Source organism: Colobus angolensis, unplaced genomic scaffold (assembly GCF_000951035.1).
Source record: "Colobus angolensis palliatus isolate OR3802 unplaced genomic scaffold, Cang.pa_1.0 Scaffold2, whole genome shotgun sequence".
NCBI lineage: Eukaryota > Metazoa > Chordata > Mammalia > Primates > Cercopithecidae > Colobus > Colobus angolensis.
Genome location: NW_012115154.1, coordinates 7,818,905 through 7,833,211, shown reverse-complemented (window position 1 = coordinate 7,833,211; position 14,307 = coordinate 7,818,905). Strand labels below are relative to the sequence as shown.

The 14,307-nt window shown below is 46.4% G+C and overlaps 1 protein-coding gene across 2 annotated transcripts in view; it reads left to right on the top strand.

The window, feature by feature from the left end:
- Window positions 1-14,307, top strand: part of HIPK2 (homeodomain interacting protein kinase 2) — a 164,413-nt gene that overhangs the window by 91,782 nt on the left and 58,324 nt on the right. For both annotated transcript variants that reach the window (XM_011941283.1, XM_011941282.1), the window contains exons 2-6: window positions 1,130-1,253; window positions 1,568-1,687; window positions 3,806-3,892; window positions 6,321-6,505; window positions 12,682-12,844. In XM_011941283.1, coding sequence (XP_011796673.1) covers window positions 1,130-1,253; window positions 1,568-1,687; window positions 3,806-3,892; window positions 6,321-6,505; window positions 12,682-12,844 — 679 coding nt within the window. The remainder of the gene's footprint in view (window positions 1-1,129; window positions 1,254-1,567; window positions 1,688-3,805; window positions 3,893-6,320; window positions 6,506-12,681; window positions 12,845-14,307) is intronic.

Sequence of the window (14,307 nt, the reverse complement as noted above, 5' to 3'; positions counted from 1 at the left end):
CTGGGTTCAAGCAGTCCGCCTGCCTCGGCCTCCCAAAATGCTGGGATTACAGGCATGAGCCACTGTGCCTGGCCTTGAGACATATGTTTAAAAAAACATAAGCTGTGTTCATATCTCAAACTTTGAGCCTGGTTTTGTCCAAAACATACCCCTACCTAATCATGACCAATTCTTAGAAAAGAAGATGTAGCTGGGTGGTCTCTTTGGTGTTGATTACCAACTCCCTGTGAAATGTTCTCTCGGGGTTTAGGTGATTTCCTTGAAGGGACAGAACTCCTACATTCAGGAGCAGGTTGGTCTTGGAGTTTATGCTGGAATCCTGGTTGATACAAGACTCTGTATTGATGAATGGAGTTCTATAATTGTAATATTAGGTAACTTTTAAGAAGATTAGCTTTTTAGAAGTTAATAAAAAAAAAAAAAAAGCAATGTTTCCTTAAGAAAGTGTGATGTAAATTCTTAAGACAGGATAATTGGCATGAACAGATATTGGACTTAATCCCATTATTTTGGGAGGGGGGCAGCTTGTTTTACATATTCCTGAAAATAGAATACCTTGAGTTGGGTGTGGTTGTGCATTCCTGTAGACCCAGCTACTCAGGAGGCTGAGGCAGAAGGATTGTTTGAGTTCAGAAGTTCAAGACTATAGGAGCTATGATCATGCCTGTGAATAGCCACTGCACTCCAGCCTAGGCAACATAGTGAGCTCCCATCTCTAGATAGACAGAAGAAAATAGAAGACCTGCATTTCAGAATTGCTTTGTAAAAACCAGGCATTCTCTGAAGATTAGTTTCCCAGACTTTTAGCTACAAAAGATGACTTAAGAATATCTCTAAAATGGTTGTTAGCTCATCTGTTTGGCATGTGAAAGTACTGAAGTCAGTAGGTGTGGTTCCCTGTAGGTGTGTCCTAAAGACAGACTTACCCTTCATCTCAGCCAGCCTTCTAAGTGGGTCCTCCACTAATGGAGGGGACGAAGCCGAAGCAGCACAGCGCCTCTCCTGAGAGCCACAGGCCCTTAGAAGAGGAGGCAGTAGCGGCACCCCAGGTTTGGAAGATAGTATTCATATAGAAACAGCTGCCTGCACTTCCAACTTGCTAATGGTTTCTTCCATTCTTCATTTTCAGGGCCCCTGAGATCATCCTTGGTTTACCATTTTGTGAGGCAATTGACATGTGGTCCCTGGGCTGTGTGATTGCAGAACTGTTCCTGGGCTGGCCGTTATATCCAGGAGCTTCAGAGTATGATCAGGTGGGTCCAGATGACACAGATATTCACAAGACCTCATTCTTCATCTGGAAAATAGCCTGGATTAGCACTGCATTGATTACATGGCAAATGGGCGGGACTGTGGAATGTCACGTTGTCTCCCAAACCTTGCTTCCCTTAACCTTGCTATTTTTTCTTTACTCCTTTCTCTTTTCCCTTTTTCTTTTTTCTTTTTGTTAACTTCTTTCCCTACAAAAATTGTCATTTTCATTTTTCTCAAAGCCAGCAGAGCCATTAGTGTACCATATGTATAGTGACAGGAAAAGCCCTGACCTCATTCTTATCTTTTCTTGCAGATTCGGTATATTTCACAAACACAAGGTTTGCCTGCTGAATATTTATTAAGCGCAGGGACAAAGACAACTAGGTTTTTCAACCGTGACACGGACTCACCATATCCTTTGTGGAGACTGAAGGTAGGAAGAGCATCCCCTCCACTCCTCACGGTGGCCCAGCGCTTAGGGAAGAGGGCCATAGATTTATTAGTGGGGAGCTTTTGATTCAGTCAGCAAAATGAGGGTGTTGGGGTGCTGTTGTTAATACACGGTATGACTGAATCTGAATGCTCAGAAGCCCCTCTTTCCCTTTTGCCTGTCACCGCCTGTGAGAGTCCCACATTACGATTGCTGAACTCCCAGGATTTAATCCGATAAGCCTTGATGACTGTCTGATTTGTGCTAGGGAGAGAAACAAACCCCACTCTGCCCTTGAGAGCTGGCAGTTCCAGTGGGAGACGGGACCATGTGCCACGAGCTCCCGCCCCTCTGTAATAAGGGCCCTGTTCCTGGTCAAGAATGGGTGTGGGTGCCAAGGGGAAAGAGCATTTAGTTCTGCCTGCAGCAGAGGGGAAAGGAGGAGCATTTGAACTGGGCACTGAAGAATGAAGAGGGAGTGCAGTGGCTCACGCCTGTAATCCCAGCACTTTGGGAGGCTGAGGCCGGCAGATCACTTGAGGTCATGAATTCGAGACCAGCCTGGCCAACATGGTCAAACCCCGTCTCTACTAAAAGTATAAAAATTAGCTGGGCATGGTGGCATGCGCCTGTAATCCCAGCTACTCGGGAGGCTGAGGCATGGGAATCGCTTGTACCTGGGAGACGGAGGTTGCAGTGAACTGAGATTGTGCCACTGCGCTCCAGCCTGGGCGACAGAGTGAGACTGTGTCTCAAAAAAAGAAAAGGAACAATGAAGCGGGTTTGCCCAGTAGAGAAGTGCAGGGTGGCGGCTGGGGTGGTGGGGGTTAGGGAGAGGGATTCCAGGCAAAGGAGGCTGCCTGATGAACGCATGGGAATGTCCTGAGGCCCAGGGAGGCGTCTGGTTCACTCTAGTAACCATAAACCTGAAACTCCAGGGCAGGGGCTTCACTTTAACAGAAACATAGTTTGCTTTCGCTTTGATCTGTGCCTAGCAATTAAAATCAAAGTGTGTTCCTGGTAAAAATAAAATAATAAAGTCTTAAATATGTTTCATTTTAGGTATTTCTTTTTGTGCAGCAGGGTGGGTGGATGTTTATTTTGTTGTTGTTTTGGGTTTTTTTTTTTTTTAATGGAAACTGCAGCCAAATTCTAATATGGTTAAAAGATAATATATATCCACTAGTCACAAAAGACTGAGAAAAGAGATTTGGGAACTGAGCAAGCACTCAGGCTATTGATGGGAGACCTGGCATTTAGTAACTGTGAGGGTGAGTGTCCAGTAAAAAGAGTCCTCCAGTGGAGGAGGGTGAGGCTGGAGTTCGCTGCTGGGTTTTACTGAAGAGCCTCAGTCCCACATGTCCAGCTGTTCCCAGGACTTAAGCCACTCCAGGTGTGCTGTCCTTGAGTGAGATTTTAAGGATTAATTACCTCTGGATTACCTCATGGAAGAGTCCAAAAACCCATAGTAATTGGAAACAGCACTTTCCCCAGCCATTTGGGGAATGTATGTCTGTGTCTCAGCCGCCAATAGAGGGGCAGCCCAACCACAGACTCTGGGACCAGCTGCCACCTATTGGCCATGTGACCACAGCAAGTGCCTTGAGTTCTCTCTTCCTGTTTCCCCATCTGGAAAATGGGGATAGTAATTGTGCTACCTAATGTGGTTGTCAAAACTATTAAATGAATAAATGTGCTTTAGAACAATGTCTGGCATGTAGCAGGAGCTATGTGCATAAGGGTTTATTAAATAAAATTGGAAAATGCATGGAAAAGCCCTTTGCTTTTCCACAATGGAATCTTGTTTTATTCCTTAGACTCAGAGAAGGCTGTAAGCTGATCAAGGATGTAGCAGACCTTGATCAGCTTGTGGTATGGAGCAAGACTGCTCCGTACCTGACTGACAGCCGGCCCCTGACACGTGTGCATGGGAAGGAGGAGGGATGGATTGGTGTGGATGAAGAGAGAAAGGAATTGCAGGTATGCAGGCCACTGAAGAATCAAAATCTCTTCTGAAAGGTGGGAAAGAGAACCTCTGTGAGACACAGGAATTCCAGGGCTTGAGTCCCAGTGATGAAGAGCTAAGTCACATTACCAATTGGCTTTTGCCTCTCTTGGCAGACACCAGATGACCATGAAGCAGAGACAGGGATTAAGTCAAAAGAAGCAAGAAAATACATTTTCAACTGTTTAGATGATATGGCCCAGGTAAGCTTCATGGGTGAGTATGAAATGTAAGCCCTTTAAAACCAACGGCAGCAAGACTTCTGCAATAGTAATATAAGATAATGGGTTGAAATCCACATTATTCAACTGCAGTAGTTGACCTTGACCTTAAACAGTTACAGCCAACCTTAGTAAGAATACCATTTGGTGTGTAAAACATTTTTAAAACGTCATACCAGCTCCATAAAAATCATTCCAGTTGGCCGGGCATGGTAGCTCATGCCTGTAATCCCAGCACTTTGGGAGGCTGAAGTGGGTGGATGACCTTAGGTCAGGAGTTCGAGACCAGCCTGGCCAACATGGCGAAACCCTGTCTCTACTAAAAATACAAACATCAGCTGGGCATGATGGTGAGTGCCTGCAATCTCAGCTACTTGGGAGTATGAGGCAGAAGAATCGCTTGAACCCAGGAGGCAGTGAGCTAAGATCACGCCACTGCACTCCAGCGTGGGCAACAAGATCAAAACTCTGTCTCAAAAAAAAAAAAAAAAATCATTCCAGTTTATTAGTTCCCACTTGTAATATAGTACTGGCCAATCTTCCTGATGTTATCGTGAGAAGAATTCCAGCCCATTAGTACCCATGGATTTAATGCTCATGATTGAGTGTGTATGTTTCCTGGGGCAGCTGTTAGAAGGTACCATGAACTGGATGGCTTAAGACAACAGATTTTCACTCCCCCACAGTTCTGGAGGCCAGAAATTGGAAGCTGGGCTTCAGCAGGCCTATGTTCACTGTAAAGGCCATTGGGGAAGAGCATCCATGTCTGTCTCCCAGCTTCTGGCAGCTCTGGCAATCCTCAGCATTCTTTGACTTGTAGCTGCATCCCTCTGATCTCTGCTTCCTTCTTCACATGGCTTTTATCCTGTGTCTTCTCTGTGCTTCTGTGTCCACATCTCCCTTGCCTTTGTCACTGGGCCCACCATAATCGAGTATGACCTCATCTTAATTTGATTACCTCTGCAAAGACCCTATTTCCAAATAAGGTCACATTCATACCTACTGGGTACTGGGACTTTAATATACTTTTAAGGGGATACAATTCAATCTGCTACACAGTCTCAGCTCACTGGCAGGGACCACAGGCTCTCACCTTTGTGCCCCAGAGAAAATTCTAGAACTTCAGCTATTTTTAGTGTGAAAACTAGTCTGAAACCAGGACAATCCAAAGTGAGTTTTCTCTTTAAAGCAATGAGAAACAAAGCCATACATCCTTCTCAGCAAACTATCGCAAGAACAGAAAACCAAACACCGCATGTTCTCACTCATAGGTCGGAATTGAACAATGAGATCACTTGGACACAGGAAGGGGAACATCACACACCGGGTCCTATTGTGGGGTGGGGGGAGGGGGGAGGGATAGCATTAGGAGATATACTTAATGTAAATGACGAGTTAATGGGTGCAGCACACCAATGTGGCACGTGTATACGTATGTAACAAACCTGCACGCTGCGCACATGTATCCTGGAACTTAAAGTATAATAATAATAATAATAATAAAGCCATACACCAGTAAACACTTAGCATCCCTCTTACTGTAGATGAGTGTAACCAAAAATCATGATTCTGAGTAAAGTGTGCTTGTCAGCTGATTAGTAACTTAGATTGTCTGAGAAAACTGAAATTGGTTTCCAGACCATGTCCTGGAAAATATACAAATCACCACAAAACAAGCCTTTTAAAGGCGATCGTAGTATAGACTCACCCTTGGAAGAAAAATCCTGTGTTCAGATATCCTGCCTGTCTTGGCCAGAGGTGACTCCATTGAACACAGGGACTAAAATAATTCTGGCCCTACCTGGGGGAGCCATGGGAAGGATGATATGCTGTAGGTGGAGGAGGGGCACACTCAGGCCCTTCCACTTCCCTCTAAAGGTTAAATACATACATACATAGACTTTTTTGCATCTTATTTCTACTGCTTGGCTGTGATTCTTTTTTAAAAATTGTGGCAAACACACACACAGCATAAAATTGATCATCTTAGCCTTTGTTGAGGGTACAGTTCAATAGTATTAACACTCCCATTGTTATGCAGCCAGTCTGCAGGACTCTTTTCATCTTGTGGTTATTTTTAATGAGGAGTGATGAAAGCTGCATTTCAACTTAACTGATGAAAGCAGGAGCAGTTTACATCCTGTCATTCAGCTGTATTTGCAGGTCCCAGCAGCGGCCCTCTCCCCTTCCTGGGGCACAGCCCCTCTCTGCCTTTCCTGCAGAGAGAAAAGCCACATCCTGTGGGCAATGACAACATGTGGGTGGTGCCTCCCATGGGGCAGAGTTCCTGGGAACTGAGAAAGGGGGCTTGAGAGATCAGGAGGAAGTTACAGGGCAAAAAATAAGGGGAGCCAGGAGAGGGGAGGCATGCTGGGGTCATCCTTGGTAACCTGTCCTTACTTGCGTCCAGGTGAACATGACAACAGATTTGGAAGGGAGCGACATGTTGGTGGAAAAGGCTGACCGGCGAGAGTTCATTGACCTGTTGAAGAAGATGCTGACCATTGACGCTGACAAGAGAATCACTCCAATCGAAACCCTGAACCATCCCTCTGTCACCATGACACACTTACTGGATTTTCCCCACAGCACACAGTAGGTGGCCTGTTTGATACTTGGATCAGCAAACTTTAAAGGCCCAAACACTACATATTGTAGGTTTTGCGGCCATAAGGTCTCAGTAAGAGCTACTCTGCTGTCACTGCAGCTGAAAGCAGCCACAGATGCAATACATAAACAGATGAGTGAGGCTGCATTCTAATAAAACATGTATGTAAGTGGGCAGGGCCAGGCATGGTGGCTCACGCCTGTAATCCTAGCACTTTGGGAGGCCAACCAAGGCAGGTGGATCACCTGAGATCAGGAGTTTGAGACCGGCCTGGCCAACATGGTGAAACCCTGTCTCTACTAAAGATACAAAAATTAGCTGGGTGTGGTGGGGGCACACCTGTAATCCCAGCTATTTGGGAGGCTGAGGCAGAAGAATCACTTCAACCCAGGAGGCAGAGGTTGCAGTGAGCCGAGATCGCACCATTGCACATCAGCCTGGGTGACAGAGCAAGACTTCGTCTGACAAAAAAAAAAAAAAAAGAGGCCGGGCACGGTGGCTCATGCCTGTAATCCCAGCACTTTGGGAGGCTGAGGCAGGAGAATCACTCGAACCTAGGAGGCGGAGGTTGCAGTGAGCCAAGATCGCTCCACAGCACTCCAGCCTGGGTGACAGAGCAAGACTCCCTCTCAAAAAAGAAAGAAAGAAAGTGGGCAGTGGCTGGATTGGGTCCCTGGCCTGCAGTTGGCTTCACACTGAAAAGGAAGGAAGAGGAGAGCACAGAGCTGGATGAACCTGACTCTGGGTATCTGTGCAGGAAGAGAGGTGCCCGAAATGGTAGTCTCTGTAGATCAAAGCCAGTCTCAGGGCCAAAGGTTGCTCCCAGAACCGTCCCAGAGTGGCCCCAGTCTAGTTTGGGTTTGGATTTGTTCATTCATTTCTTCAGTGTGCTGTGTGCTGGGGTACAGTGGTGAGCAGAGCAGACGGCCCTGCCCACTGGAGCTTGCAATCCACAGGAGACAATGGTACAAAACAAGTGATGCCCAAATCAGCAGGCTGCTCCCAGGACAAGTATCAGGTGTGATGAGAACATACCACAGGGGAGCATCATTTTGGGGCAGACCAGGAAGACTCCCAGGAAGTGGCCTGTGAAGGATAAGGAAGAGGATGGGCATGAGCAGGCAGGGCATTGCCTGTGTGGACAGTACAGTCCCCCATGGGCAGGACCACGCACCCATCCCAGAAGGCAGTAGGTGAGACAGTGAGGCACCCAGTCAGCCAGGGCAGGCCGTACATGTTAAGGTTTTTAATCTTGATTCAAAAAGCAAAGGGAACTCATTAAATGATTCTTAAGCAAGGGAATAGCTGGTTAGATCTGTGCTGAGCAAAGATCTGTCTGCTGCCACACAAGTGAAATGAGTCTGGAAAAAAAATGTCCATTGAGTTTAACAGTTCGCAAGTTGTCAGTAACGCAGTGGCAGCCATTCAGTGGAGTGGTAAAAGCAGAAACCAGTTTAGCAGGTTGAAAGACCAAATGAGAGGTGAAGAAATAGCAACCTTTCATGAAGTGAGGCTATGCAAAAGAAGAAATAGAGGGGTGACTGGGGAGGGGTCAAGGGGATTGTTTTTTAGACAGGGTTCAGAGCACAGGGATGGGCCAGTGTCACTGGAAGGATGGGTGGAGGAGGGGCGTGTGGATGCAGCGTAGGTGCTGGTCTAGTGGAGAAAAGTTGAGGGAGTCCTGTCAGACAGCTTCTGCTTCTCAGAAGTAGGCAATGAGGTTATCTGTTGAGAGCAAGGTGGAGGGTGGTTTAAGAAGGGTAGAAAATTTAAGTAGCTGGAGCAGAAGGTGGCAGAGCAAACTGACCAGAGAAATACGGTGGAATTGTTGAGCCCTGAGGTTGGACATGAATCGTTTATAGTGTAACTGATCTCCCCAGGTGAAGGCATAGAGAAGACCGATCAGTCTCCTGATCTGGGTTTGTCCAGGTGGAATTTTTGCCAGGCTGATAAGAGAAGAAGACAGATTGACAAGGAAGCTGATGAGGCTAGCCAGACAGTAACTGTAATCCAGAATGATGGCTATTGGAGGCTTTGCCCAAAGGGAAAGGAAGTGAAGATGGGAGGGGATCCAAGTAAACGCGGTATTCTAGTCAATGCAGAGAAGGGTTATCATAGTCATAGTGGAACGAGCCGGATGGAGGAAGAATGTGGCTGGGAAACAGGATGCTTGAACTTAGTTTCTGGAGGTGGAGCAATTTAAGGTTTGACGGTCCAGGGAATGAGTTGCTCTACTGGATTGAGGACAAGAGTCACTGGATATGAGAAGTAAGCAGGAAGCTAGGGTGTTTGACAAGGAACCTGTGACTTCTGAAGCCTTCCTGGCGAGGCAGGGAATGGCTTGGAGTGGAAGATCCAGCCAGTGGCAAAGGCCTCAGTGAACGAAGGGGAGAGAGGAAAGGAAGTCATGGCTGGGCGCAGTGGTTCACGCCTGTAATCCCAGCACTTTGGGAAGCCAAGGAGGGCGGATCACCTGAAGTCAGGAACTTGAGACTAGCCTGGACAACATGGTAAAACCCCGTCTCTACTAAAAATACAAAAATTAGCCAGGCGTGGTGGGGAGCACCTGTAATTGCAACTGCTGCGGAGGCTGAAGCATAAGAATCGCCTGAACCCAGGAGGCGGAGGTTACGGTGAGCCGAGATCACGCCACTGCACTCCAGCCTGAGACAGAGCGAGACTCCAAAAAAAAAAAAAAAAAAAAGGAAGCCATTGGTGGATGGGAAGGTAATGGAGGGTCTCACTTCAGCCTCTCAACCCTGAGGTACTTGGGATGTGAAAGAATAAATAAACACATCCTACATCTGCAGGGAAAAGGGGTGTGCTCAAGAGAGCAACAGATTCTGTAAGGATCAGCAGAGGAAGGGAATCCTGTGAGAAGAGCCTGGAGATGTGAGAATTGTGCGTATCATGGCGGGCCCTGCTGTCTCCAGAGTCAGAGGGGGCTGGGTCTCAAGGCTGGACCCGCCCCTTCCTGGCCTACAGGAAGTGAGTGGGCGGCACCACCATGGATAGTGCTGCATCCATTTCAGTTTTGTGTCTTACTCTCAGTGAGGCAAGTCAAATAGCACAGCAAGAACCAGATAGTGCCTCTTTAATGTAAAAGGATGCTTGAAACAACTAAACTCCCATACAAAGAAGGAATCTGGACCCATCCCTCTGCTACTCTTGTTACGGGATTTTTCCTGTTTCTTTTTTTTTTTTTTTTTTTTTGGAGGTCGAGTCTTACTCTGTTGCACAGGCTGGAGTGCAGCAGTACGATCTCTGTTCACTGCGTCACTGCAGCCTCCACCTCACAGGTTCAAGCGATTCTCCTGCCTCAGCCTCCCCAGTAGCTGGGACGACAGGCACACGCCACCACGCCCGACTGATTTTTGTGTTTTTAATAGAGACAGGGTTTCACCATGTTGCCCAGGCTGGTCTCGAGCTCCTGACCTCAGGTGATCCGCCCGTCTCGGCATCCCAAAGTGCTGCGATTACAGGCATGAGCCACTGCACCTGGCCTGGATTTGTCCTGTTTCCGAGTGCCATAGGGGTCAGTCACATAGCTGTCCGTCTGTACCCAAGAAAGGCAAACTTGGCAATTTACTGGATAGGGCTCCCATGAGTTCTGTCTTTTGATATCAGGGGTAAAATGGGATGACTGAGAAACAGCTATGGATAGGAGACTGAGGGTGGGGGTGCCCTCTACAGAGGTCCTGTTAGTCGTCTGCACCAACAGTCAGATAGCCACCCCCATAAAGCCTGGGGCTTTAATGACCTCAGAGTCCATCCACCTCTGGATTCTGTAAGGAAGCATCAGTAGAGTGTTTCACAGCTTGGTCACATGGAGATGGTAAGTGAGCATCAGCAACCAATTCAGAACTTCGTCTGGGACCCAAGAGGGGCACTGGCAAGTTAGAACTCAGAAATGAGCCTAAGAAGGAAAGGTGCGTCTCTGAACACACCTAGGCTTGCCTGAAAGTAGGCCTGGTCCCTAAAGTTCTCTAGAACTTGCTGGGAAGACCTTGAAGAACTCCAGGGCAAGGATAAACCTCCAGGCCCATGCTGCTGTAGTACCCCAACCCTGGGAACTGAGCCACAGCTACTAGGTGAAAGAGACCCCACTCCTTTCTCCATACCAGGATTCCAGTGCACAATTTTTTTAAAACCAATTTTCTTATAAACCTAAAGCGAAAGTACTTGCCCTTTCCTAAAACCCAAAACTTGAAATATTTCAGTTAGAAAATTCTGAAGGAGTATGAAAATTTTGTGTTGAATTGTCACGAAACCATCAAATGCTTTAAACCCAATCCAAAAAGAATACAAAATGCATTGGTTTTATGCTACAGCCTCCACGCACAAGACCTTGGTGCTTAGTAGGAGCTGAAAACACACTGGCATTAACAGCATTGTTAGGAGTATTTTTAGCTATGGGATACCATGCAATATGTTTTGTTTTCTCTCCAGCATCATCAGTTGGTAAATGGTTATGTCGTGTGCATGACGCCGGCAGTGTAAGTGGTCAGAATCTTAGAAAGAAGTAGGACTCTGTAAGTGGCGTCTCAGTCAGTTGTTTGAAACTTGGAATGCATTTTTCACAGCAAGGATGTTTGGGAATAGCCCACAGACACCTGCTTAGCCCCAAAGATAGCATACTCACAGAGTGCTGAAGTAGTACATGTTTGTAATCCTAGAATAGTAGAAAACTTTTATTTTACTTTTATATTCAGTTATTACATTTTTTATAAGTAAAATAGACATTTTGAATTGAAAATTAAATGGGATGTTTTTCTTTTTCTTTTTCTTTTTTTGAGACAAGGTCTTGGCCTGTCACCCAGACTGGAATATAGTAGCATAATCATGGCTCACTGTAGCCTCGACCTTGCAGGCTCAATTGATTCTCCGACCTCAGCCTCCTAAGTAGCTGGGACCATGAGCATGTGCCACCACACCCAGCTAATTTTTATATTTTTTTATAGAGAATGGGGTCTCCCTATGTTGTCCAAGCTGGTTTTGAGCCCTTGAACTTCTCCCACCTTGACCTCCCAAAGTGCTGGGATTAAGGCGAGAATCACCCCACACAGACTAAAAGGGATTTTATTATCTTGAATATTAGCATTTGAGGAAAAGTAAGTTTAACTACAAGAAATGAATGAGAAGTGCTGTATAAATTCTGAAGGACACTTTTTGGTTGATTTTCAAGAATTTGGGTGGTTGAAGCCACTTGTGGCTTTCCTTTTCCTTGATGCTGGTTTCAGCACCAATTTTATACTTTACTTTTGTAGTTGGGGTTTTGTTTTGATACACAGATGCAATGGGGGAAGAAAAGGAGAAAATTTATATTTCATGTAACAGGACAAGACTTAGACAAGAAAATGAAGGCTGAAGTTGGTGAAAGAGTGCGTATGTGTATACACGAAAGTAGCCAGTGATTACTATCCTCAGGAAACTCCCTACCTCCCTAAGCTTCAGCCTTACTTGTAAAGCAGGGACGAGAATCATGTCTCTGTCTTATTGACGTCGCTGGACCGAGTGAGAAGTTGCAGAGTATTATTATTAGGACACTAATAAATGTTAACCACCCTTATTAATTGTTAGTATTATTACTGTTTCCATTATCTACCTGCACAACTCCTGTGGGAGAAAGCATGGCAATAGGGTCACCATACTGGGTTGGAGAGTTCTTTGGCCATCCCCTAGGTGGTGCTGGTGACCCAGGGTAGCTGAAGAAGGTGACCACAAGGATTGTGTTTGGGAAAGGTGGAGGCAGGTTATAACGGGTTGTAAGTGACTACTTAATGTTCCCATTCAGAGAGCTTATGCTTTGGTTTATGGGCCAGAAACCAGGCTGAGAGTTGAGAATGAGCAGTGACGCTGCAGGTGGATCTGAGTGAGAATGCAGTGTGAGCAGTCAGTTTTGTTGTGATGTGTAGAACCTATGTGGAGAAAGGGTAGTAGGGCATTGGAGGAAATTCATCTAAATAACCGTGCCTGTTGCAAATGCACAGACTTTGCACAAGCAATCCAAGAAACTTAGACCTAAAGTTTAGTCTCCGTGCTTGTCCTATTTCCTGAATTAACCCTTCTCTCCTTTTCTTTCTCTGTTTTTTCCCCTTCATCCCATGTTACCCTCTTCCCCTTTCCTTATGTCTCTATATGCCTCTGCCTTTTGCATGAACAGCGTCAAATCATGTTTCCAGAACATGGAGATCTGCAAGCGTCGGGTGAATATGTATGACACAGTGAACCAGAGCAAAACCCCTTTCATCACGCACGTGGCCCCCAGCACGTCCACCAACCTGACCATGACCTTTAACAACCAGCTGACCACTGTCCACAACCAGGTAAGTGGGGAGCAGAGGGGAAAGAGGCGGGGCTGCACAGTGTGAGCCTCAGAAGTTGTATTTTCCATCATACCTAGTCAGGAGACCAAATTCCTGCTGTCATATTCAACAACTGAACAAAGTATTTGCATCCAAGGTTATTTCCTTTGAGGGACCCTGATACATTTTGTGTTGACTACGGGCCCCATTGACAGGTCCCAGAAAGGACTGGCGAGGAGCATTCTCTCTGAGATGGTTCCCCTTACTGCTTTCCTCTGACCTGATGTGAGAATAGGGGGAAGGGGGTGCTATCATCCTTTTATGCCTGATATCTGCCTCGTAAAGAATTCCAGAACTGGCCAGGCACAGTGGCTCATGCCTATAATCCCAGCACTTTGGGAGTCAGGGTAGGAGGATCACTTAAAGCCAGGAAGTTCAAGACTAGCCTGAACACAGTGAGACCCCGTCTCTACAAAAAATACAAAAAGTAGCTGGGTGTGGTGGTGCATGCCTATAGTCTCAGCTACTCAGGAGGCAGAGGTAGGATAATTGACTTGAGCCCAGGACTTCAGGGCTGCAGTGAACTATGGTTATGTCATTGCATTCCAGCCTAGGGGACAGAGTGAGACCCCGTCTCAGAAAACAAAGAAAAAGATCATGGAAACATGGATTTAATCTAAAAAAAAAAATAAAGATTCTAGAACTGGGAGGGACTCAGGGAATCACCCAGTTCAGGCCCTTCCCCTCATCCCCACATGGCTGGATCTACCTGATCTCCTTTTGGGACAGATAAAACCTGTCCTTTCTCCGAGTCATGGAGAAAATCAGTTCATCAGCCTGTCACCAGAATCCCAGCAGCTGGAACTAAATGGGATCAGGAAGCTAAGGTTTTCTTCCCACAGATTTCCAGGAAATTGGCAGAACGAGCAGCTAACATACTGCTTGAAACCTGGATGACACCCAGGCAATATTTATTGAATGGATAATCTCCAAGTCCGAGCTGAGACTGCCTCTAGTGTTTAAGAAACTGTAACTCCTACTCCCATGTTTCAATCTTCCTGGTTCCCCCAAAGAAGGGTCCCCAGATTTTTGGTCTTAATGTCAATCTGGAATGACAAGACTTCTGTGTGGATGTGTGTGTACCTGAAATGTGAATACCTTATGTCCATTCTTTTAAAAAGGTCCCTCCTGTCACTGAAGAGTCAGTGCCACCTGCTTTTCAGCCCCTCCCCTTCCCACCCTTTTTCCCTAGGCCATCCTTGTGGCATATTGCCCTGCTCAGGCCTAGCTTTTCTTCCCAGCCTGCCATCTCCCTTTGCCCAAATTCTAGGAGAGCCACCTGGAATCTGCTGCCCCCTGGGGGCCGTTTGCATCCTTGAAGCTCTCCTTAAGGTGAAACAGCTGTTGGGAGTCCGAAAACAAACCTTGCCAAGCCTTAAGGCTAAGGCATCCATAGCCAGACCTGTGAGCTTCTTGACAAAAAT